The sequence below is a fragment of the Triticum urartu genome, chromosome 5 (genome assembly GCF_003073215.2).
Source record: "Triticum urartu cultivar G1812 chromosome 5, Tu2.1, whole genome shotgun sequence".
Classification (NCBI taxonomy): domain Eukaryota; kingdom Viridiplantae; phylum Streptophyta; class Magnoliopsida; order Poales; family Poaceae; genus Triticum; species Triticum urartu.
The window spans coordinates 642,590,621-642,617,616 of NC_053026.1; the positions used below are offsets into that span (position 1 = coordinate 642,590,621).

Below are 26,996 nucleotides of genomic sequence, written 5' to 3' on the forward strand. Positions count from 1 at the left end.
TCCATCCTTACTAAAAACACAATTACTGAGCCAAATTCATGTAGCCCAAAGTAAAGCAGTAACTTCAACATGAATATGGACATTAATGCTAGGATGAATACCCACCAACCTGTTTTCGAACATATTCAAACTACTTGTAGGTGGAGGTAGATTAAATGGGCATGAGAAGTATGCCATAATAATTTAGAAAGTTGGCATTAAAGGAAAATATGCTAAATAGATACTTCAATGCTGCGAAACAACATTTTGTGTAACTTTATCACTCACGCTTCCTGAGGTTATGCTTGTTAATGGAACGTTAAGCTTCCAAATATACTTGCGATGAAATGGCAGGTCTTCGTTGATGAGGCATGTATACACGATCAATTTCATGGAGATAGCGCCAGAGGAATTCTAATTCAAGCGGAAACTTGTTAATGGAACATTAAGCTTCCAAATATACTTGCGATGGAATGGCAGGTCATCATTGATGAGGCATGTATACACGATCAATTTCACCGAGATAGCGCCAGAGGAATTCTAATTCAAGCGGAAAAGTGTCTAGTTCATCATTGATGGTAACCATCATCAATGTATTGACGAGGTGTAACTAGTCCATCCACTTTTTCCCCAACGAGAGACCGTCCAAATGCAACATTCCAATGAAAACCTCATTCCATTGCACAATGTTTTAAAGACGAGGGTATTTCAAACCTATAGGCTCCTCTAGCCATGCATCCTCCCAAAACCTTATGGTTAAGCCATTGCCCACCACAAAGCATCCTCTGCGAAGATTTCCGTTTTACCCATGTCGAACCTTTCCAAGTAGGTGAATGAACGGGTTTTCCTTGAACCTGGGATAAGGTTTTTGAGTGGAGATACTTATTTCTAAACAAGTCGTGCCAAACCCATCCTCACTAAGTAACTTGAATAGCCATCTGCTGAGAAAACACGTTGTTTTTATTTTAAGGACCTCCATACCAATACCATCATGGTCTTTAGGTCTGCAAATGATGCCTCATCTCATTAGATGATATTTGCTTTTGTTTCCATCACATTGCCAAAAGAATCTAGATCTATAAAAGTCAAGTCTTTTCCTAACCACGTTGCGTATTTCGAAGATGGACACATAAACATTGGGAAACTAGTTAGGACATCATTGATAAGCAGAGAGACAAGTGGCCACTTAACTAGCCCCAACACTAACTAAGGAAGCATAGAGATGAAAAAATCATGTAGTAACATAGCATAGGTCATGAAGGTATGTGAAAACATCCGGGTGGCACAGATTAATTGGTGCCATGTGATAGAAACTGCTATTTAAACCATTCCTGGAATGAACCTCTTTTGAAGCCCTTGCCATGTCGAGCTATAGTGGAAGAAAGAACTAAAAAGTACAAGAAAATTTCTCGTAGCCGAGTAGGTAACATTGTGGTTAAATGTATTACGAAAGACAGGATAAATTATTAGCTTATCAAACACTCTTTAAGCCGAATGAAAGAGATTGAAGAAATCCACAACTGACCTTACTTAGATGATTTTGTAAGGTTTTATGATTGTGCATCATGATGGAAGGACCGGTAAAAATAGAACTCTTCCATTACCTAGAAAACATAAGGGTTATTTTAGCCGATAAAATCATGTGATGAAATAAAATATTGAAAATTATTTCGCATAATCTTTTCACACCATTGTTCCTCAAATGTGTATGTAGGATACAATGACCCAGCTAGGCAGCCTGGATGCGGGGGCGTCATACATTAAGAAGTTGAAGGAGAGGATCGATGAACTACAACGTAGGAGGAGCTCTATACAAGCCTTGGATACCATAAGAGGAGATACTAGCATTCCAACGCCCACCACCATCACTATCATGAGCAGCGGTGCAGGGTCACCAGAAGAAGGGAAAGCTTGGGAGGAATTAGCACCGGTATTGCAGGTGCGAGAACACAACGGTTCAACGATGGAGGTGAGGTTGATATGCTGCATGGAGAGGCCGATCAAGCTCCACGAGGTGATCACCATCCATGAGGAAGAAGGTGCAACGATTGTCAATGCCAATCACTCTATTGCTGGCCACAAAATGGTCTATACTATACATTCTCAGGTACGTGTGTGCGTAGGCATAGCCTTTTGCATTCATAACTCGCAAATATGTTTTTATTGCAACAGGTAGGGTGTACATGAATCTGCGGATTCAAGTATTGAACAGTAATAAATTATGCCAATAAAATATAGCTCATGTTGCATGAAAATCTTATCATTATATTCATATTAAAAAGCATCAATTTCTTGAATAAAATTATTTTTGTGATACAAACAGTTTTCCTTTTCGGAACTTTGGATGAATAGGCTTATTATTAGAAAAAATATTAATCATACTTATTTGAGGGGTGCTCATTGTTTGTAGTGTAATGTTACTCTGAATTATAGGCGTAGATCTAAAAGGACGAAGGAAAATATGAGTGTCCCATAAAAGAGATGACCGCTATAGGCGTAGATCTAAAAGGACGAAGGAAAATATGACTGTCACATAAAAGAGATGACCGCCATGCATGTACACGTACATGAAAAATGTGGAACCATATTATTCCTCTCTGACCATTTTCTTATATTGTGGAACCATAGCAAGAGACAATTTTTTGGGGAAATATAGCGAAATAGTTTGAAAACAACTTAGTTGTACACACGTGCCATGTGCATCTTAATAGGTTTCTTGCCCCCCCCCCCCCCATCTATCTCTAGTGGCTAAAATGTCTAACAAATTTAATTAAATGTGATTCATTTTGTATTGCGTGATATGTTAAATTTCTCCATCTAAATATCTAACTAAAAAGTTGACTATTTTTGCATCAAGTTAATTGCATTTCCTCTCTCTACTTCGTGCAGGCCTTCAGCTCTAGAATTGGCATAGACGTTTCAAGGGTTTCTGAGCGATTGGGAGCCTTGGTATGAGAGTAAATTGATTTGTGCAAAATATATATAGATAACTATATAAATTAAACATCCCATGGATGGTACATGATATCCAATTATTAATTGACGACATGTTGGGGGTGGAAAAAAATAATTAGCTAGCTATTGTCTTCTCCATGTTGGTTTCAACACATGATCAACGTATGAAAAAATGTTGATTGATCTCGGTCTATACTCTATAGTCACCTACAAATTTATAGTAACAGGTTTTGGGATGGCATACCTAGTTGATGTGTTGATAACAGTTTAATCGTGTTATAGAAACCGAACATGCTTGTGTTGTCTCTAAATGTGCAGCTCTGACTTTTTTCCCTGCAAAAATCAGGCACTACCATGCATGCACGGCAATCAGGTCCTCAGGTACACCGACCAGTCCAATGTGTCTCCTCCCAAGGAGCTTGTCAGCAACAATGATATAGGTGGAACCGAGAAGGTGTCACACCCCGAGTGTGAAACATTGGTTGGGCAAGACCAAGCGATGTGGAGTTCCATGCTTGCGTCAATATCACCAGAAATATTCAAGTAGGTGCCGGCCATGTAAACTGTACCCGAGCCCTGTTCTACCTTGAGGTGCATGTTCTCCTCTCAATCCAAGGCAAAGGCCTTCCAAGTCCGCATGTAATTGGCAATTCTAAGAATAATGTCTCTCACTAATCGACTACTTCAACAAAGTAAAGGAAGTCGTCCATACTATGCCATGCTAGTATCTCCTCTTGACAAAGAGGATGTGGTCAACTATGTGTTGTGTGACCTTGGCTCCAACTACAATCCCCTATTGTCATCGATCACAACTCAATCAAGAATTGGTGTCCCTTAGTGATTTGTATTCTTGTCTACGTCTTTCCAAATCATGTTGGGGCAGCAATACCTCTCATTCCAGGGTAACTCTTCGGGCAAATTTACTCCACCTGGCTTGGTGCACACGAAACATGTCCTATATATAGAAGGTCTATTCATCACCCAGGATGTAGAATAACTTATTCTTCTTACGATCATTTCATATATAAATTGTATTTAATACAAATAGTTACATTCATATTGATTCACTGCGAAAAAATTGGCATAAGGAAAAAATAGATCATAAGACAAGAAAAATTGCATTTTATGTACATTTTATACTATGTTTACGTAACATAAAATATTTTTTACAACGATTATATATTTCTTGCGTTCTATTTTTACGTCTGAAATAAGAAAAAAATTGTGGAACGAAAAATTATGGCGCATTGATGTTAAAATAGAGGGGTGTGAAGAACAAGTATTCCTCACCCAGGGTGACGAATAGTCAATGATGCAAGTTCACAATGCTCCAAGTTCCAAGATGCTCTGCATGTTCTGTATTTATTTAGGTGGGTTGTTAAGAGATAGAACTGTAAAAATGTTGCATATCAGCTCTTCCCCCTAGATTTGCCACTGCCTCCTCCTCTGTTCTCATGGTCGTCATCTCCTCCATTCCCCACGGTTTGCTTGATAATAATATTTGTTGATATGTGGTAATTATTATGGGTGTACACACCCCGTTAATAATAATTATGGTTCAACGCGTGCCCCGCAAATTGCATCCTTACATAGTACTCATGTTGCTCCTATGTTGTCGCCACAAGCATCTTCATCTACCTCGGATCCAATTTTAAATGAATTATGGCAATATTTGCATAAGATGTTTCAAGAAACTTCTGAAAACGAGCCAAAAGTAAGGAGTCATGTGTACCAAAAGCTTTATCTTGAAAACTTCGATGTCATTTTGTACCCTCAAGGTTATAAGGTTCTTGATTTTATTAAATTTAGTGGTGAGGGGAGAAAAACAATGTGGGAGCATGCTAGTCAATATCTGACACAGTTGGGTATAGGAAGTTCCATAGAAAAACTGAAAGTGCGTTTATTTCCCCTATCTTTAACTAGCACTGCAGTTTCTTGATTAATTTTTTCCTTTGTCACATGGATCTATTCTATTGTGGTCGCAACTAGAGCAAAAGCTTCAGGATCACTCAGAAATAATAAGATAAAATTGTCACATCTTACATCGATTAGAAAAAGTCATGATGAATCAGACACCGATTATGTCAAGAGATTTAGAGATATAAAAAACCGATGTTATAGCTTAATGATAACCGAGAGAGACTTGGGGGATCTTATTCTTAATGGTTTGAAAACCCACATTGAAGAGAGGCTAGAAAGTTATAGTTCTTAAATATTAACCAAGTCTTATAAAAACCTTTGGCCCAAGATAGTCGAAGTAAAGAGGTTCATAGGTCTATAACCGATCGTCCTCTAATGCATATATTTGAGTATAATGATGATCATTCGGACGATGAGGTCGACGCCTATAGCACTGAATTTGTTTTGCCTTAAAGGCCAAACCTTATACATGCAATGCGCCTAAGCTGATTTGCGAGAACCATGACGAGGAGATGGAATTTACTTTTGATATATCCAAGTTTTATAAAGATATTTGATACTCTCTTGCAAAACAAGATGATTAGAATGCCACATACCTTGCCGCCGTTTGAGGAGCTAAAGCGGCATGCATATTGGTGTAAGTGCATCTAGTGCCACCCCTAGTTGGTTTTGGAGTATGGACGACAAACTTGGTTGAGGGACTAATGTGTTTGTGAGAATTGCAGGATAACACAGGTAGTAGTCCCTCATTGATTTGGTTTACCTACCAGAGATGACCCATAAAAATGCATGAAGACATTGAAGACAATGGTGGTTCGTGAAGATATTCACTCGAAGATAATGACCTGTGAAGACATTCACTTGAAGACTATGGAGTGCGAAGACATAGTGCTACATCTTGAGCACTGCGTTGGTTTTCCCCGAAGAGGAAGGGATGATGCAGCAAAGTAGCGTAAGTATTTCCCTCAGTTTTTGAGAACCAAGGTATCAATCCAGTAGGAGGCTATGCGCCAGTCCCTCGTACCTACACAAAACAAATAAATCCTTGCAACCAACGCGATAAGGGGTTGTCAATCCCTACACGGCCACTTACGAGAGTGAGATCTGATAGATATGATAAGATAATATTTTTGGTATTTCTATGATAAAGATGCGAAGTAAAATAAAAGCAAAGGAACTAACTAAGTATTGGGAGATTAATATGATGAAGATAGACCCGGGGGCCATAGGTTTCACTAGTGGCTTCTCTCGAGAGCATAAGTATTCTACGGTGGGTGAACAAATTACTGTTGAGCAATTGACATAATTGAGCATAGTTATGAGAATATCTAGGTATGATCATGTATATAGGCATCACGTCCGAGACAAGTAGACCGACTCCTGCCTGCATCTACTACTATTACTCCACTCATCGACCGCTATCCAGCATGCATCTAGAGTATTAAGTTAATGAAAAAAGAGTAACGCCTTAAGCAAGATGACATGATGTAGAGGGATAAACTCATGCAATATGATGAAAACCCCATCTTGTTATCCTCGATGGCAACAATACAATACGTGCCTTGCTGCCCCTACTGTCACTGGGAAAGGACACTGCAAGATTGAACCCAAAGCTAAGCACTTCTCCCATTGCAAGAAAGATCAATCTAGTAGGCCAAACCAAACTGATAATTTGAAGAGACCTGCAAAGATAACCAATCATACATAAAAGAATTCAGAGAAGATTCAAATATTGTTCATAGATAGACTTGATCATAAACCCACAATTCATCGTTCTCAACAAACACACCGCAAAAAGAAGATTACATCAAATAGTTCTCCACAAGAGAGGGGGGAGCATTGTATTGAGATCCAAAAAGAGAGAAGAAGCCATCTAGCTACTAACTATGGACCCGTAGGTCTGAGGTAAACTACTCACACTTCATCGAAGGGGCTATGGTGTTGATGTAGAAGCCCTCTGTGATCGATACCCCCTCCGGCGGAGCTCCGGAACAGGGCCCCAAGATGGGATCTCGTGGATACAGAAAGTTGTGGCTGTGGAATTAGGGTTTTGGCTCTGTATCTGATCGTTTGGGGGTACGTAGGTATATATAGGAGGAAGGAGTACGTCGGTGGAGCAACAGGGGCCCACGAGGGTGGAGGGCGCGCCTTGGGGGGTAGGCGCGCCCCCTACCTCGTGGCCTCCTCTTTTGTGTCTTGACGTAGGGTCCAAGTCTCCTGGGTCTTGTTCGTTCAGAAAATAATGTTCTTGAAGGTTTCATTCTGTTGGGGATATTACTACCAGTATGACCCGCCCAGGAGGGGCCGGGTCAGCCCTAATGGCGGGTTACATAAGAAGCCCGATAAACATTCAAGATGATAGTTTACTAAACGTATAGAAGGCCCAAAGGCCTGGGGCCGGCTTAAGGCCTGATACTGTAAACCGCCGTATGAAAGGAAAGACTTGTAAAGAATGGCATGTAAAGGAAGTCACCGAGCCGGATACGATTATGAGCCTGCCGGGACTCTGTAGGCCACCAGGCGTCAACCCGTGTATATAAGGGGACGACCCGGTGGCGGTTTAGGACAAGAAAGAACCATGTCGATAACCAAGCCGGCGAGTTAAACCTCTTGGAGATCGAAACTTCAGCAATACCAGTCCCAACTAGACGTAGGCTTTTACCTTCATCGTAAGGGGCCGAACTAGTATAAAAACTCTCTCGTGTGTCCTTTGTCCCGTTTAACCCCTTTAAGCTTCCTAGTGCGATGGCCCTACGACTAAGTCCTTGCTCTAGGACATCTGCCATGTCAACTCCACAATAGTCGGTGCCCACCGTGGGGCCAGCGCACGATGGATTTGAGTTCTTAAAGGGAAACTTCGGAGGGCTCAAGGGATACGATGTGGGCCGGATGACCAAGAGTCGTCGCGGCAAACTCTACATCGACGACGAAGGCTGGGGCCCCGAGGCCGGCTCGATCGAGTACGGGTACCGGGTCCCCTTCGGCGGAATTCACGTCTTCATCGGCCAGATCGGCGAGTCAGGCCCTGAGCCGGACGTCCACACCAACCTCATCGAAACGGCTCAGCGCGGCGGGTCCGTCCGTGTTCAATCTATCATGAAACATGCCTTCGTGGGCTGCGTCCATGGCGGTGAATATTTCGAAGGATCGATGGAAGGCGGGGAGATGGCCATCTGCTCTGATACTGCATCATCAACAGGTGAGATGGACTCGTTGTACCAGCTGCAACATGGCATGCTCGGGGACTGTTCCGATAGCAGCAGTATTCCGGGCCCCCTTGAGCCGCCGAATTGGGTCGAAGTTTTCATGGCGGGGACGCAACTCGGGCAGAACTCCACCGCAACAGCATCAGCAGCTACCGGGTCGGCAGCAGCCGGGTCAGGAGACCCCGCGCGCCCCCCGGCTCAGGTTCTAATAGACCTCATGGATAGGCTGACGACTCTGCTAACCGCTGTGGTAGAACCGGTAGATAAAGCCCAGCATGACGCAGAAGTGGCACGCGTGTGGGAGGAGATGGTGCAAGCCAAGGAAAATCTAGCCGCGGTGGAAAACCGGATGGCAGCGGAACGAGCAGCTCTGGATGCTCGTGCTCAGCAGCTTCAAGCAGAAACTTTCCGGCTCTCAGTGGATTTTAATGCATCAAACGAGGTCATGAGGAGGAGGCATCAGAAAACTCAATCGTGTCTTCCTGAATACAGCCCAGGGCTGGGGGGAGCAACCCGCCGGAGGAAAACCGGGTCACGACACCCGGTGCACCAGATCAGCCACGCACCATGGAGCCACCCCGCCTGAATACAGCCCCTCCTCGTTATGTATCAACACCTCTGGGTCACTTCTCTAACCCTATGGAAAATGTCATCGCAGTGTCGGCTCATTTGGCAGATCTCCCAATGGAAGGCGACTCGCCAGCAGCAATTGAAACCCGGAGGGTAAGAGAACTACTTCAGACAGCTTTGGCCCAGCAGGATGCATACTCTTACAGTCGAGACAGGATTCATTCAACTCCTCGCCCAAGCCGGAGCCCGAGTTACAGTAGGCACATGGAGTCCGCGGAGATGTCAAGTACTGCTCAACGTCACAACAGGCCATATAGGCATGAGCCAGTGCGGGCTGGAGCCCTTAACTTGGCGGATCAGGAGAGGATTCGTCAAGAGGCGGAACGGGCGGCTCAGATAGCGGCAGAGCAGACGGCTCACCAAACCTTTCCGGCTTATCCAGCAACCTCGGTTGAGGCAGGAGTGGCCACAAGAACCGGAGGCGTGCCTTGCCTGGTCCCATCCATACGCAATGAATGGTTGCCCAAGGATTTCAAGGGGCCTCGTAAGGTGCCTAATTACACGGCTAACCTACAACCGGGGGCTTGGATTGAGAGTTATGAGATGGCTATGGAGCTGTTGGAGGTTAGCGATGCGGCGATGCCCAAGTATTTTTCCATGATGTTGGATGGAACGGCTCGGACCTGATTGAAGGGATTGCCACCCAATTCTATCGGCTCATGGGCAGAGTTGAAAGCACGGTTCATACAGAACTTTAAGGACACGTGTAAGCAACCAATGTCGATTGTGGACCTAACCAATTGCAAGCAAGAGGATGGTGAATCTACAACCCATTGGGTGCGCCGGGTCAAGGAGATAATACATTCATCTGATAAGATGGATGCTGGCTCAGCAGTTTTGATGTTGGAGAAAAAATGCCGCTTTGAACCTCTGAAGCAGAAGTTGGGGCAGCTTAAACGTGACTGTAATGACATGGGAACATTGATGGAAGCTCTTGTCAAGTATGCCGATTCTGATACCACCAAGGACCTGGTGTCTGACGAAGAAAAGGCAACGAAGGGAAAGAAGAACGGCAATGGCAAGGGTCACCAGCATAACCTGGCGAATCAGGGAGGTAATAAACATAAGGCTGATGAGTTTGTTGCTAATACTAATGCGCAGGGTGGTAATCAACGATGCAAGGGCAGACAACCCCCTCGATCGAGCGGGTCAGGCCCCACCCTTGAGCAGTTGTTGAATGAACCTTGTCCAAAACACGGCACCCGGGAGAAACCAGCCACCCACTTGTGGAAGGATTGCATGATCATGAAGGCATTTAAAAATGCAAATGCATTCGATGGGGGTCACGACCCAGGTGGTGGCTCAGGTGGTGGCGGCTTTCAGGGCCCGGGCACCAGTTCAAGCGGAGGAGGTTTCCATGGTCAGGGTTATCCTGGTCACGAAGGAGGATATAATCAGCAACACGGCCAAGGGAATCAGCAGCAGCAACAATCCGGCTATCAGAGCAACCCGAAGCAGTTGAGTAGTGGACAGTATCATGTCTTTACTACCAGTTTATGTAAGAGGGACCAGAAACTCCATAGGAGGGCCGTCAATGCCGTTGAGCCGGCAATTCCACGTTATCTACGTTGGTCGGAGCAGCCTATTGTGTGGAGCAGAGAGGATTACCCGCCCCGGGTTGATAATCCGGGTCACTTGGCTTTGGTAGTGGCACCTCAGGTTGGTGGGTACAAGTTTACTAAGGTACTCATGGAAGGAGGCAGCAGCATCAACATCCTCTACTATGAGACGTTCCGCCGGATGGGATTGACGGATAAAAATCTTAAACAATCCAACACTGTTTTTCACGGTGTGGTACCTAGTAAATCGGCATACCCAATTGGGAAGATTGAGCTGGAAGTAGCCTTTGGGGATGAGTATGACTCCAGAGCATAAAAATTAACCTTTGAAGTGGTTAAGATCAAAAGCCCATATCATGCTCTGTTTGGGCGGTCGGCTTATGCCAAGTTCATGGCTCGGCCGTGTTACGTATATTTGCAGCTCAAGATGCCGGGTCATAAGGGCACCATTACAGTACATGGGAGCCGGAAGATAGCATTGGAATGTGAAGAAGGTGATGCCGCCTATGCTGAATCTGTTTGTGCAACAGAGGAGTTAAAATTCTACAAGGATCATGTTGACCCGGCGGACATGATGTCATTAAAGAAACCAACAACAGAGCATGAGCCGGAGTTGAAATTCAAATCAGCTGATGACACTAAAATGGTTGACTTTGTATCTGGCGACTCATCCAAACAGTTCATCATCAGCCAAACTTGGATCCGAAATGGGAAAGCGCGTTCATCGAGTTCATCCATGAGAACCGGGACATCTTTGCATGGAAACCTTCAGACATGCCGGGTGTCCCGAGGGAACTCGCTGAGCACACTCTTAATATCGATCCAAAGTTCAAACATGTCAAACAGTTTCTTCGACGGTACAACGAAGAAAGGCGCAAGGCCATCGGAGAAGAGGTGGCCCGGCTCTTGGCAGCCGGGTTCATTGTGGAGGTCTTTCACCCAGAATGGTTAGCTAACCCGGTGCTTGTACTCAAAAGGAATGGCACCTGGCGTATGTGTGTGGATTACACAGATTTGAACAAGACTTGTCCGGCTGATCCTTTTTCTCTCCCCCGTATTGATCAGATCATTGATGCTACGGCGGGTTGCGCATGGTTGAGCTTCTTAGATGCTTATTCCGGTTATCATCAGATTAAGATGGCAGTCAAGGATCAAGAGAAGACAGCTTTTATAACTCCTTTCAGAGCTTTCTGCTATGTGTCTATGCCTTTTGGGCTTAAGAGTGCCCAGGCGACTTACCAGCGGTCTGTGCAGAATTGTCTTCACGATCAAATTGGGAGCAATGTTCATGCTTATGTGGATGATATAGTGGTGAAATCCAGGGAAGAGGAAACCTTGGTCACAGACCTGAAAGAGACTTTTGATAATCTTCGGGTTTACAAGATGATGCTTAACCCGGCCAAGTGTATTTTTGGAGTGCCAGCCGGCAAGCTTTTGAGTTTTTTGGTGTCTAACCGAGGTATTGAAGCTAACCCGAAGAAAATCAAGGCAATCACATCTCTAGCCAAACCAACCTGCGTCAATGATGTTCAGCGACTGGCGGGTCGTGTGGCTGCCTTGAGCCGGTTCATAAGACGGTTAGGGGAAAAGGCTATGCCTCTATATCAGTTGATGAAGAAAACGGATGTTTTTGTTTGGAGCGATGCTGCGAACGCTGCTTTTGAGGATCTGAAGGCACAGCTGGCTGAGCCGCCGGTCCTGGCTGCTCCAATTGAGAAAGAGCCGCTATTGTTATACGTAGCTGCCAACTCACGGGCTGTTAGTGTGGCTATTGTGGTAGAGCGCCAGGAGGCTGGCAAAGAGCATCCGGTTCAGCAGTCGGTTTATTATGTCACTGAAGTGCTAATTGAGTCTAAACAACGATATCCACATTGTCAGAAGCTTGTTTATGGGGTGTTCATGGCGAGCCAAAATCTTAAGCATTACTTTCAGGGACATCCAATCACTGTGGTTAGCTCTTATCCTTTGGGAGACATTATTCAAAACAGAGAAGCCACGGGGCGAGTCGCCAAGTGGGCAATTGAGCTTGGGTCTCATGGGTTGAAGTATGTTCCACGTACTGCAATTAAGTCTCAAGCCCTGGTTGACTTCATCAATGACTGGACAGAGATGCAGATGCCGGAAGAGAAGTCGGACAACACATATTGGACTATTCATTTTGATGGATCCAGGCAATTGGAAGGCTCGAGGGCTGGAGTCGTGTTAACTTCGCCACGAGGTGATAAATTTTGTTATGTGTTACGGTTGATGTTTCCATGCACTAACAACACAACAGAGTATGAAGCCTTGCTCCATGGTCTTTGAGTGCCAAAGGTTATGAGCTTGAGCCGGGTCAGATGTCTTGGTGACTCAGATCTAGTGGCTCAACAGGTATCTGGCAAGTGGGATTCCAAAGACCCTCTCATGGCGGCTTATCGCCGAGAGGTCGATGTTGTTGCAGGATATTTTAAAGGTTATCAGGTGGAACACATTGACCGTCGAAAGAACGAAGCGGCTGATGCTTTAAGCCGGCTAGGGTCTTAGCGTAAGCTGGTGCCACCCAACACCTTTTTGGATGTTTTGCATAACCCCTCTGTCAAGTTGCCCACAGAAGAAGATTTAGCTGTTCCTGACCCAGAGCGCAGTTGGTAGCGGCTCTTCATGTCATCCCAGATTAGACTATGTCGTTCTTGGCTTACATGACCCGGGGAGAGTTGCCAGTGGATGAGACCCTGGCTCGACAGATAACCCGGCGATCTAAGTCCATGACGATTTCGGATGGAGAGTTGTTTCATCGCAGTGTTTCCAGAGCGTTTCAACGGTGTGTTTCCCCCGAAGAAGGTCAAGAAATCCTTTGTGAGATCCATGAAGGTGATTGCGGTCATCACGCCGGGTCAAAATCTTTAGTGGCCAAAGCATTTCGTCACGGTTTTTACTGATTGACGGTTCACGCTGATGCAGAAGATCTGGTCAGTAGATGTGATGGATGTCAAAAATTTGCACGACGAGCGCATGTGTCGGCTCAAGAGCTCCGGATGATTCCAATCACTTGGCCGTTTGCGGTCTGGGGGCTTGACATGGTGGGACCTTTCAAAAGGTCTAAGAATAAAAAGACACATCTCTTGGTGGCAGTTGATAAGTTCACCAAATGGGTTGAGGCGGAGCCTGTGAGTAAGTGTGATGTAGCCACGGCGGTTCAGTTCATGAAAAAAGTAATCTTCCACGGTTTTCCACACAGTATTATCACAGATAATGGCACTAATCTGTCCCAAGGGGCTATGGAAGAGTTTTGTCAGCAAGAGCACATCCGGCTTGATGTTTCTTCTGTAGCTCATCCTCAATCCAATGGTCAAGCTGAGAGAGCCAATCAGGAGATTCCGAAAGGGCTAAAACCCCGGCTTATGGTTCCTTTACAGCAAACGCCGGGTAGTTGGGTAGAGGAATTACCCTCAGTGTTATGGAGCATCAATACTACGCCCAACAGGTCTACGGGTTACACACCCTTCTTCATGGTTTACGGAGCAGAAGCAGTGTTGCCTAGTGACATCCGTCATGACTCGCCCCGTGTGGCGGCTTATGTTGAAGCTAACAATAAAACAGCCAGAAAGGATGCGCTTGACTTGCTGGATGAAGAAAGGGACTTAGCAGTAGCACGATCAGCAATTTATCAACAGGACCTGCGTCGTTATCACAGCCACCGGGTTAAGTCCAGGACTTTTCAGGAAGGCGACTTGGTGCTCTGGCTCATCCAGGATCTTTCAGATGCACACAAGTTATCCCCATCTTGGGAGGGACCCTTTGTGGTCAGTAAAAATTTAAACAATGGGTCATACTACCTCATTGACGTTCGAGAGCATGCAGACTCACGTAAGTCGGAAGAGGAGACCCGCCGGCCATGGAACATTGCTCAACTTCGGCCATATTACACCTGAGCCACCGGCTCTCAACATGTACATACGTCCATGTTGTATATACTATGATAAGCAATAAAGTAAGACCATCGGTCTCTTTTCGTTTCACAGACTATACATCTTTATTATTTCTTACTTACAAATGACTATTAAGGAGCTGATCATATTTGAATCAAGTTTAACCCTTTTGGTCCGGCTTATGATCGTATCCGAATCTAGCTGCAAATCTCAAGGTCACTTGGGGGCTTCCTGTTCAAACATAGGTCATATTCGAACCAAAGAGAACATAGCTGTCGTAACCCTCTTGATCGGCTCAAGGCCAAACTCACTTGGGGGCTTCTTGATCGTATCTGAATCATAGCTTAACCCCTTTTGAGTCCGACTTGGATCGTATTCGAATCAGGGTCGTTAAAAACCTCTCAAGGTCATTTGGGGGCTTCCTGTTCAAACATAGGTCGTATTCGAACCAAAGAGAACATAGCTGTCGGTACCCTCTTGATCGGCGCAACGCCAAAGCCACTGGGGGCTATATGGTCATATTCGAACCTTAGCTTAACCCCTTTGGTCCGGTTTACTGATCGTATTCAAATCAGAAACCCCCCAACTTTTTGAATACACAGTTAAAATTATGTTTATTATCTGTTGCTTGCCTTTTAGCTTTTGTTGTTTCAATATTACAAATAAGATAGCCTGGTTTTCTTCACCGGCTCAATTATTGAACAACACAGCCGCCCGGGTTATTCAAGCCGGTGGCTCAAGGATCCAAAGGTACGAGCTACTAAGATATGATGATCATTGAGTATTCAAGAAGTATTAACTTTTCATACATATTGAATTATCAAGTTCACCACCCGGATTATTAAAATCGGCGATCTAAGGATCAACAAGGACAAGGTATGATTCTTACTTATACGCGCGTACCCGTTGCGTTAACTCAAGAATTCGTATTAACCCTTATCATTTCTTTATATTTGTCTCTGTTTTTTATTGAGGTAAATATATTGGCTGTAAATTAGGGTGTTTAAGCCCATTTGGTTCTAAACCACCTTGCCAGTCTTTTTCTTGTATTCACAGGAATAAAGTTCAAATATCGCAGAGACAAACATTAAACGATGCATACATTGACATCTGGAAGCAGATTCACATAGAAGTATTTTATGCATGACAGCATAAGCAAACATGCGGTGTTTTAGCAACTAAGTTATTACAAGGCTTTATAAGCCTATGAAGATGAACATCGTCCCTCCCTCGCCGGTTCACCACCTTCTGTTTGCTGGAAGTTGGATTTTGACCAATCAAAGCCGTTCATGGTGACAAATTCGGCTTCGTCGTCAATCAGGCCGACCAGGTCAATTTCCGGGGCAATGGTATCTTCTCTCACTGGTGGGATCAGATCTGCTACTTTGTATGAAGGAGTGGCCATCTTCTTATTTTCACTATCAAAACCCGGCTGGTACTTGTCAACATTGGTGTCATCTCCAAGACTAGTCGCCTGAGGCCAGACTTCGCGTACACACGCTATGAAATCATCCTGATCAAACGCAGACCCGTCCTCCTTCACAGTAGGGTAACCTCTTGCTACGTCCGTCGGGTCTAGGTCTGGCACCCAAGCCTTGGAGCGGCTTAGGGCAGTCAAAGCTCCGGCTCGCGCGCAGGAGCGTTTTACTTCTTGGAATCTAGCAGGAAGGATGGACAGCTTCTTCAGGACATCGCTAAGCCGGTTGGGTCCTTGATTTGCAGGAGAGATAGCGGCCAGAGCCCGTTGTGCACCAATATACAATTGTTCAACCAAGGTGTATACTGCCTTCAGTTTAATCAACGGGTCTTGGCTCAGATTTTTACTTCGTGGACCTGCATATATTTTTAACGGAGTAAGTTGGCGGATTATACTCCGATTTGGCAAAAAAATATGCGAAAGGTCAAATCAGGCAGCGACCATCTGAGACACCCGGCCCTTTAAACCGTTCAGCTCTGTTGAAATTTCTTTCAGAGTTGTTTCGGCCGTCTCAGCTCGTCGCGTCAGAAGTGTTTTCTCATTTTCCCAAACCTTCTCCTTAGCAGCAAAGCTGGTCTTCAAATTTTCCGTTGCAGAAAGGCTCATTTGCAGTTTGGAAGTGGAAGATTTGATTTCAGACTCCTGACTTGCTAGCCGGGTCTTTGCGTCCGACAATTGAGAGTTCAATTCAGACAAGGCATTCTGTGAAACGTTCAGATAAGTCAAGACTTGGTTTCAAATTCAAATATTCAAATTCAAGATTCAAGTCTCAAAGTACTTTACGAGTAAACCACCTGACACTTGGGTGCTAATGTATGCCAAATCAAATTTTTACGACTCTACAAACATATTTAAAGTCCCAAGTCCCTTACAAAGTAACAGCACTTGGCACTTGGGGGCTAATGTACGTAGTTCAGCAAATTTATCAAGGTTAAACCGGAGGATTAAGTATTTTGAAGACGGTTTTAAATTCTAAAGTACCGATTCATTGATGGTCAAAATAAACCGGTCCTTGGGGACTATAGGTGAAGTTTTTGTTTCTATCAATATCAGGAAAAGATCAGAGGTAAAAGGCTCGGACTGTACTTTAAGCCTACAGGTTATTCTGTTTCTCTCAAAATCTGAAGACTTGGGGGCTGAAGGAATATTAGTAAACCGGAAACAACGTACCTCATACTTCAACTGAAGCTGCTTGACCATCTCGATCTCAGACTCACGACTGGAGTGTACATGACTGAGATAGCTGGATAAGATATCACTGGCATTGAGACGGTCATAATTGGCAACATCAAAGTGAACCTTCTGCCTCTCCAATGCTTCTTGCTTTGCTGTGCACCGAGCCAACACCGTTGGGTTCCCCGGCTCAACAAAGCGGCTCCCAGTAATTTGAACATCTTGAACACGTGGAGATGGCGGGTCGGTTGAGCTTGACGGTCCAGCTGTAGAAGGATTCATGGTGGCTTTGTCAAGGGACGGCTCCGGAGGATTTGCTTCATTGACAATAGGCGAGTCTTCTGGGGCGTCAGTTAATGGAGAAGGCGGCCTATCCGGGTCAGATGCTAGTAGTGGCGGGTCTTCCGCCGGTTTTGCTGCCTTCGCCTTCTTGGATTTAGCATGGCTGCTAAGGAAAAAATATTGCAGGATAGTCAGCATCAAGATACAATTGATCAACCCGGACGAAAAGAGGATTTCTGATTACCCAGGAGCAGTCTTGAAAGCCGGAAATTGTGTTTGTGATGAGTCGCCTGAGGAACGAGACACCTCCTGGAAAGGTAAAAGAAAGGAGTTAAAAGAAATACAAGGAGCAGGATTCATTAAAACAAGTTAAGGACAGTAATAAGTAAACCTCGTTTGGGTGTTTCCGAGGGGCCTGTTGAAGGACGACAGTCGGTTCATCTTCAATCTCAACTTCACAGCGGCCTTCATGTTGCTGCTTTTTCAAATGAAAGTTGGGATCCAAGTGAGCTAAGGGGTTAGAAAACCTTACTTTACGGATCACTCGTCGAACTATGTGTCTTGGTAAGGGCTCTGAGTCGGAGGAAATGATAGTTACCTCTGCTTCCCTGGCCTGACTGGCCCCAGTGTCATCCTGGTAAGGATCAGTGTCAATAAGATTGTTAAAAATTTGGCCAAGGGAATCAAGGGCTACCTCCGAGTCAGACGTGTCATCAAGTTTCATTAAATATTCAATAGTGGTTTTCTTCTTCTTCTTCGTTCTCCGGGTCGATTTCTTGGCGTTCATGGCGGCAAGTTTTGCCTTCTTGGAAGCTTCGTGATCATATTTCACTTTCCAAAAGTTAGAGTTGGCCTATAAAGACAAGAGGAAGGATCAGTGATAAACAATACGTCTGGACAAAATACAAAGGAAAAAAGATCAGAATGTCCTTACTTCTGGTACCGGGTTAAGCTTCCAGAAAGGATTTAACCCAACAACACTGCAGTCTTCATACTTCGCATTCACCAGAAGGTTTGACATTGCGACAATGTCCTCCTCGGTTAGTTAAACCGGGGTATGACCGAGAGAGTCGTCCGATTCTCCACCATATTCATACATCAATTTTGAACGATGGCTTAATGGAATAATCCGCCATGAGATCCAGCAGCGGGTTAGATCGACTCCGGTTAAACCATTTGAAGGAAATATGCCCTAGAGGCAATAATAAAGTTATTATTTATTTCCTTATAATCATGATAAATGTTTATTATTCATGCTAGAATTGTATTAACCGGAAACATAATACATGTGTGAATACATAGACAAACAAAGTGTCACTAGTATGCCTCTACTTGACTAGCTCGTTAATCAAAGATGGTTATGTTTCCTAACCATGAACAATGAGTTGTTATTTGATTAAAGAGGTCACATCATTAGTTGAATGATCTGATTGACATGACCCATTCCGTTAGCTTAGCACCCGATCGTTTAGTATGTTGCTATTGTTTTTTTTCATGACTTATACATGTTCCTATGACTATGAGATTATGCAACTCCCGTTTACCGGAGGAACACTTTGGGTGCTACCAAACGTCACAACGTAACTGGGTGATTATAAAGGAGCATTACAGGTGTCTCCAAAGGTAGATGTTGGGTTGGCGTATTTCGAGATTAGGATTTGTCACTCCGATTGTCGGAGAGGTATCTCTGGGCCCTCTCGGTAATACACATCACATAAGCCTTGCAAGCATTACAACTAATATGTTAGTTGTGAGATGATGTATTACGGAACGAGTAAAGAGACTTGCCGGTAACGAGATTGAACTAGGTATTGGATACCGACGATCGAATCTCGGGCAAGTAACATACCGATGACAAAGGGAACAACGTATGTTGTTATGCGGTCTGACCGATAAAGATCTTCGTAGAATATGTAGGAGCCAATATGAGCATCCAGGTTCCGCTATTGGTTATTGACCGGAGACGTGTCTCGGTCATGTCTACATTGTTCTCGAACCCGTAGGGTCCGCACGCTTAAGGTTACGATGACAGTTACATTATGAGTTTATGCATTTTGATGTACCGAAGGTTGTTCGGAGTCCCGGATGTGATCACGGACATGACGAGGAGTCTCAAAATGGTCGAGACGTAAAGATTGATATATTGGAAGCCTATGTTTGGACATCGGAAGTGTTCCGGGTGAAATCGGGATTTTACCGGGTTACCGGGAGGTTACCGGAACCCCCCGGGAGCCATATGGGCCTTCATGGGCCTTAGTGGAAAGGTGAAAGGGCTGCCCACAAGGGCTGCGCGCCTCCCCCCTTCCCCTAGTCCTATTAGGACTAGGAGAGGTGGCCGGCCACCCTTCTCCCTCTTTCCCCCTTTGGGGAATCCTAGTTGGAATAGGATTGGGGGGGAGTCCTACTCCCGGAAGGAGTAGGACTCCTCCTGCGCCCTCTCCTCCTGGCCGGCGGCCCCTCCCCCCTTGGCTCCTTTATATACTGAGGTAGAGGCACCCCAAAGACACACAAGTTGATCCACGTGATCTATTCCTTAGCCGTGTGCGGTGCCCCCTGCCACCATATACCTCGATAATACTGTAGCGGAGTTTAGGCGAAGCCCTGCTGCTGTAGTTCATCAAGATCGTCACCACGCCGTCGTGCTGACGGAACTCTTCCTCGACACTTTGCTGGATCGGAGTCCGGGGATCTTCATCGAGCTGAACGTGTGCTCGAACTCGGAGGTGCCGTAGTTTCGGTACTTGATCAGTTGGATCGTGAAGACGTACGACTACTTCCTCTACGTCGTGTCAGCGCTTCCGCAGTCGGTCTGCGTTGGGTACGTAGACAACACTCTCCCCCTCGTTGCTATGCATCACATGATCTTGCGTGTGCGTAGGAAAATTTTTGAAATTACTACGAAACCCAACACCATTCCCCAACAAACCGTTGATTCTTCTGATAGATGGAAGCAGCTTCTTGCGTTCAGAAACGGTAAGTTTATCCGGCAGGGCGAACTTGGGGTCAAGGCGATCGGGGCCGTAACCCGGCAGTGGCTTCTTGTTGGCGGGTGAGATGTCCTGACAGTAAAACCAAGTTTGCTTCCAGTCCTTTGGGTGACTTGGTAAAACTATGAGAGGGAAGATAGCACCCTGCCGGTGCTGAATTGAAATGCCTCCAAGTTCTAAGCTAAGGCCATTGGTGCACTCGTTCTGCCGGTTCAGATAGAAGTACTCTCTAAATAGTTCCACAGTCGGCTCTTGCTGAAGATATACCTCATAGAGCACTTGGAAGTTACAGATATTGGATATGGAATTGGGCCCAATATCCTGAGGATGGAGTTTGAAAAAGTGAAGAACTTCTCTGAAAAACTTTGAACCGGGCGGTGAAAAGCCCCAGTTCATGTGGTCAGTAAAGACGATCACTTCGCCGTCTTTTGGATTGGGTCGTTCTTCTTCCGGGTCAGGAGCACGATAAGACATGATGCTTCTTGAGGGCAGAAACCCAATGAGGAAGAACTCGTTTAAACGCTCCTCAGTTATGGTTGAGGGGACCCAATTGCAGATGGTGGGTGTCTTTGACGGCATGACGTGTAAGGGACTGAAAAAGGAAAAACAACATGCCGGTTCAATTTACAGTTAAAGGTTGAAGTTGTAAAACAAGTAACGGCGGCTTAAACTAAGGGCTAATGACATATAAGGAAAAGAAAGCCAGAGTGGTAAGCCGCCATGACTATAGATTTTCTCAGAAAACATATTCAGCTAAGTGTTGGCATAAACAAGTTTCGCCAAGCTATCATTACTATTTTGGATCAAATGGCTTTCCAAAAAGAAAATATTCTATACCTAAAATTCCAGTACAAATGAGTTTATCAGCTAACAAAGCATCTATACAGGAGAAAGAGATCTACTTCTATCAAAAATGAATGCCAAACAGCTACCGCAGCAGTTTTACACTATCGGACGATCAGGTAAGGGCATCGGAGGTGAAATCTACAAAGAGTCCGTGACGAACACCGACGAACACCGACGAACTCGAGAAGCCATAATGCAGATCTAAGGCAGAGAAGGAAAGGGACTTACAGATGCAGGGCTACTGCGGAGGTTCGTCACGTTTTCTCTGGTCAAATCAGGTCGATGCAGCGGCCTGAGGTGAAGAAGACGAGGAGATCTGCGACGGCGGCGGCAGAGCTCGAGCCACAACGAAACAACCAGAGGAGGAAGACGGCCGAAGGGGGAGAATGAAAAATACCTAGGTCGTACCTATTTATAAGGGAGTGCGCGAACAGGCGGGCGCGAAAATCAAGGAGACCCAAATAATGATTATCCAACTAAACGGACGCCTCGATTCTCGAAAGGCATTAAAAAATGAAAGATCCGTTGGAAGATGACGTCATGAAAGTTTTTTGTGTTTTCAGAAGATGACGTCACGGCGGGGTACAGAAGTTTTCAGACATAGGATGGATTCCACCTAAGTATTGAAGATTGACAAAGAACAAAGTTCAAAGTCAACCTGGGGCCTAATGTTGGGGATATTACTACCAGTATGACCCGCCCAGGAGGGGCCGGGTCATCCCTAATGGCGGGTTACATAAGAAGCCCGATAAACATTCAAGATGATAGTTTACTAAACGTATGGAAGGCCCAAAGGCCTGGGGCCGGCTTAAGGCCTGATACTATAAACCACCGTATGAAAGGAAAGACTTGTAAAGAAAGGCATGTAAAGAAAGTCACCGAGCCGGACACGATTACGAGCCGGTCGGGACTCTGTAGGCCACCAGGCGTCAACCCATGTATATAAGGGGATGACCCGGTGGCGGTTTAGGACAAGAAAGAACCAAGTCAATAAACAAGCCGGCGAGTTAAGCCTCTTGGAGATTGAAACTTCAGCAATACCAATCCCAACTAGACGTAGGCTTTTACCTTCATCGTAAGGGGCCGAACTAGTATAAAAACTCTCTCGTGTGTCCTTTGTCTCGATTAACCCCTTTAAGCTTCCTAGTGCGATGGCCGAACGACTAAGTCCTTCCTCTAGGACATCTGCCGTGTCAACTCCAGGACACATTCCGTCTGGACTCCGTTTGATATTCCTTTTCTTCGAAACCCTAAAACAGGCAAAAACAACAATTCTGGGCTGGGCCTCCGGTTAATAGGTTAGTCCCAAAAATAAAATAAAAGCAGATAATAAAGCCCAATAATGTCCAAAACAGTAGATAATATAGCATGGAGCAATCAAAAATTATAGATACGTTGAAGACGTATCAAGCATCCCCAAACTTAATTCCTGCTCGTCCTCGAGTAGGTAAATGATAAAAACAGAATTTTTGATGCGGAGTGCTACTTGGCATAATTTTAATATAATTCTTCTTAATTGTGGTATGAATATTCAGATCCGAAAGATTCAAGATAAAAGTTTAATATTGACATAAAAATAATAATACTTCAAGCATACTAACAAAGCAATCATGTCTTCTCAAAATAGCATGGCCAAAGAAAGTTATCCCTACAAAATCATATAGTCTGGCTATGCTCCATCTTCACCACACAAAATATTTAAATCATGCACAACCCCGATGACAAGCCAAGAAATTGTTTCATACTTTTGGTGTTCTCAAACTTTTTCAATCTTCACGTTTTACATGAGCGTGAGGCATGGATATAGCACTATGAGTGGAATAGAATGGTGGTTGTGGAGAAGACAAAAAGGGAGAAGATAGTCTCACATCAACTGGACGTATCAACGGTCTATGGAGATGCCCATCAATAGATATCAATGTGAGTGAGTAGGGATTGCCATGCAACGGATGCACTAGAGCTATAAGTATATGAAAGCTCAACAAAAGAAACTAAGTGGGTGTGCATCCAACTTGCTTGCTCATGAAGACCTAGGGCATTTTGAGGAAGCCCATCGTTGGAATATACAAGCCAAGTTCTATAATGAAAAATTCCCACTAGTATATGAAAGTGATAACATAGGAGACTCTCTATCATGAATATCATGGTGCTACTTTGAAGCACAAGTGTGGTAAAAGGATAGTAACATTGTCCCTTCTCTCTTTTTCTCTCATTTTTTTATTTGGGCCTTTTCTCCCTTTTTTATGGCCTCTTTTCTTTCTCTCCTTTTTTTATTTTTCGTCCGGAGTCTCATCCCGACTTGTGGGGGAATCATAGTCTCCATCATCCTTTCCTCACTGGGACAATGCTCTAATAATGATGATCATCACACTTTTATTTTTATTACAACTCAACAATTAAAACTCGATACTTAGAACAAAATATGACTATATGAATGCCTCCGGCGGTGTACCGGGATGTGCAATGAATCAAGAGTGACACGTATGAAAGAATTATGGATGGTGGCTTTGCCACAAATACGATGTCAACTACATGATCATGCTAAGCAATATTAAAATGATGGAGTGTGTCATAATAAACGGAACGGTGGAAAGTTGCATGGAAATATATCTCGGAATGGCTATGGAAATGCCATAATAGGTAGGTATGGTGGTTGTTTTGAGGAAGGTATATGGTAGGTGTATGATACCGGCGAAAGGTGCGCGGTATTAGAGAGGCTAGCAAAGGTGGAAGGGTGAGAAAAGTGCGTATAATCCATGGACTCAACATTAGTCATAAAGAACTCATATACTTATTGCAAAAATCTACAAGTTATCAAAGCAAAGTATTACGCGCATGCTCTTAGGGGGGTAGATTGGTAGGAAAATACCATCGCTCGTCCCCGACCGCCACTCATAAGGAAGACAATAAAAAAAATCATGCTCCGACTTCATCACATAACGGTTCACCATACATGCATGCTACGGGAATCACAAAATTTAACACAAGTATTTCTCAAATTCACAACTACTCAACTAGCATAACTCTAATATCACCATCTTCATATCTCAAAACAATTATCAAGCATCAAACTTCTCATAGCATTCAACACACTCGTAAGGAAGTTCTTTTACTATTCTTGAATTCCAAGCATATTAGGATTATTTAAGCAAATTACCATGCTATTTAAGACTCTCAAAATAATCTAAGTAAAGCATGAGAGACCAATAGTTTCTATAAAACAAATCCACCACCGTGCTTTAAAAGATATAAGTGAAGTACTAGAGCATAACTATATAACTCAAATGATATAAGTGAAGCACATAGAGTATTCTAACAAATTCCAAATCATGTATGGCTCTCTCAAAAGGTGTGTACAGCAAGCATGATTGTGGTAAACTAAAAAGTAAAGACTCAAATCATACAAGACGCTCCAAGAAAAACACATATCATATGGCGAATAAAAATATAGCTCCAAGTAAAGTTACCGATAGAAGTAGACAAAAGAGGGGATGCCTTCCGGGGCATCCCCAAGCTTTGGCTTTTAGGTGTCCTTAGATTATCTTGGTGGTGCCATGGGTATCCCCATGCTTAGGCTCTTGCCACTCCTTGTTCCATAATCCATCAAATCTTTACCCAAAACTTCACAACACAAAACTCAAAGTAGAAAAATCTCGTGAGCTCTGTTAGCGAAAGAAAACAAAAGACCACTTCAAGGTACTATAATTAACTCATTATTTATTTATATTGGTGTTAAACCTACTGTATTCCAACTTCTCTATGGTTTATAAACTATTTTACTAGCCATAGATTCATCAAAATAAGCAAACAACACACGAAAAACAGAATCTGTGAAAAACAGAACAGTCTGTAGTAATCTGTAGCTAGCGCAAGATCTGGAACCCCAACAATTCTAAAATAAATTGATGAACGTGAGGAATTTTTCTATTAATCATCTGAAAAAAGAATTAACTAAATATCACTTTCCAAATAAAAATGGCAGCAGTTCTCGTGAGCGCTAAAGTTTCTGTTTTTACAGCAAGTGTAACAAGACTTTCCCCAAGTCTTCCCAACAGTTCTACTTGGCACAAACACTAATTAAACACAAAAAACACAACCAAAACAGAGTCTAGATAAATTATTTATTACTAAACAGGAGCAAAAAGCAAGGAATAAAAATAAAATTGGGTTGCCTCCCAACAAGCGCTATCGTTTAATGCCCCTAGCTAGGCATAACAAGCAAGGATAGATCTAGGTATTGCCATCTTTGGTAGGAAATCCATAAGTGGCTCTCATAATAGATTCATAAGGTAATTTAATTTTCTTTCTAGGAAAGTGTTCCATGCCTTTCCTTAATGGAAATTGGAATCTAATATTTCCTTCCTTCATATCAATAATTGCACTAATCGTTGTAAGGAAAGGTCTACCAAGAATAATAGGACATGAAGGATTGCAATCTATGTCAAGAACAATAAAATCTACGGGCACATAATTCCTATTTGCAACAATAATAACATCATTAATTCTTCCCATAGGTTTCTTAATAGTGGAATCCGCAAGGTGCAAGTTTAGAGAGCAATCATCAAAATCACGGAAACCTAACAAATCACACAAAGTCTTTGGAATCGTGGAAACACTAGCACCCAAATCACATAAAGAATAGCATTCATGATCTTAAATTTTAATTTTAATAGTCGGTTCCCACTCATCACAGTGTTTTCTAGGCATAGAAACTTCCAATTCAAGTTTTTCCTTATAAGATTGCATCAAGGCATCAACGATATGTTTAGTAAACGCTTTATTTTGACTATAAGCGTGAGGAGAATTTAGCATGGATTGCAACAAGGAAATACAATCAATCAAAGAGAAATTTTCATAGTTAAATTCCTTGAAATCCATAATAGTGGGTTTAGCAACATCTAGGGTTTAAATTTCTTCAATCCCACTTTTATCAATTTTAGCATCAAGATCAAAAAATTCCGAATTCTTGGAACGCCTTCTAGGTAAAGGTGGATCATATTCAGTCCCATCATTATCAAGATTAATATTGCAAAACAAAGATTTAATAGGGGACACATTAATAACTTTTAGATCTTCATCTTTATTTTCATAGGAACTAGAAGAACACGCTCTTATAAAGGCATCTTTCTTAGCACGCATCCTAGCGGTTCTTTCTTTGCACTCATTAATGGAAATTCTCATGGCTTTGAGAGAATCATTGATATCATGCTTAGGTGGAATAGATCTAAGTTTCAAAGAATCAACAGCAAGAGAAATTCTATCAACGTTCCTAGCCAACTCATCAATCTTAAGTAATTTTTCTTCAATCAAAGCATTGGAATTCTTTTGTGAAGTAATAAATTCTTTAATATTAGATTCAAAATCTGAGGGCATCTTATTATAATTTCCATAAGAATTGTTGTAGGAATTGCCATAATTATTAGAGAGATTCCTAGGATAATGCCTAGGATTATAATTTCCTCTATACGTGTTGTTACCAAAATTGTTCCTACCAAAAAAATTCACATCCATAGACTCATTATTATTATCAATCAAAGTAGAAAAGGGCATATCATTAGGATCAGAAGAAACACTCTTACTAGCAAATAATTTCATAAGTTCATCCATCTTTCCACTCAAAACATTAATTTCTTCTATCGCATGCACCTTTTTATTAGTAGATCTTTCAGTATGCCATTGAGAATAATTAACCATAATATTATCTAGGAGTTTAGTAGCTTCTCCTAAAGTGTTTTCCATAAAAGTGCCTCCTGTGGCCGAATCTAAAAGATTTCTAGAAGCAAAATTCAATCCGGCATAAATTTTTTGTATAATCATCCACAAATTCAAACCATGTGTAGGGCAATTACGTATCATTAATTTCATCCTCTCCCAAGCTTGTGCAACATGTTCATGATCAAGTTGCTTAAAATTCATGATATCGTTTCTAAGAGAGATGATCTTAGCGGGAGGAAAATACTTAGAGATAAAAGCATCTTTGCACTTATTCCACGAATCAATACTATTTTTAGGCAAAGGAGAAAACCAAGCTTTAGCACGATCTCTAAGCGAAAAAGGGAATAGCTTAAATTTAA

General features: G+C 43.3%; 1 protein-coding gene across 1 annotated transcript in view; it reads left to right on the forward strand.

Moving 5' to 3' along the window:
• The window catches only part of LOC125511528 (transcription factor bHLH167-like), a 28,711-nt gene extending 24,920 nt beyond the window's left edge, over window positions 1–3,791 (forward strand). The window contains exons 3-5 of the mRNA XM_048676918.1: window positions 1,694–2,086; window positions 2,869–2,928; window positions 3,281–3,791. Of these exons, the coding sequence (XP_048532875.1) occupies window positions 1,694–2,086; window positions 2,869–2,928; window positions 3,281–3,481 (654 nt within the window). The 3' untranslated portion in view covers window positions 3,482–3,791. The remainder of the gene's footprint in view (window positions 1–1,693; window positions 2,087–2,868; window positions 2,929–3,280) is intronic.
• The last annotated feature ends 23,205 nt before the right edge of the window (window positions 3,792–26,996 follow it).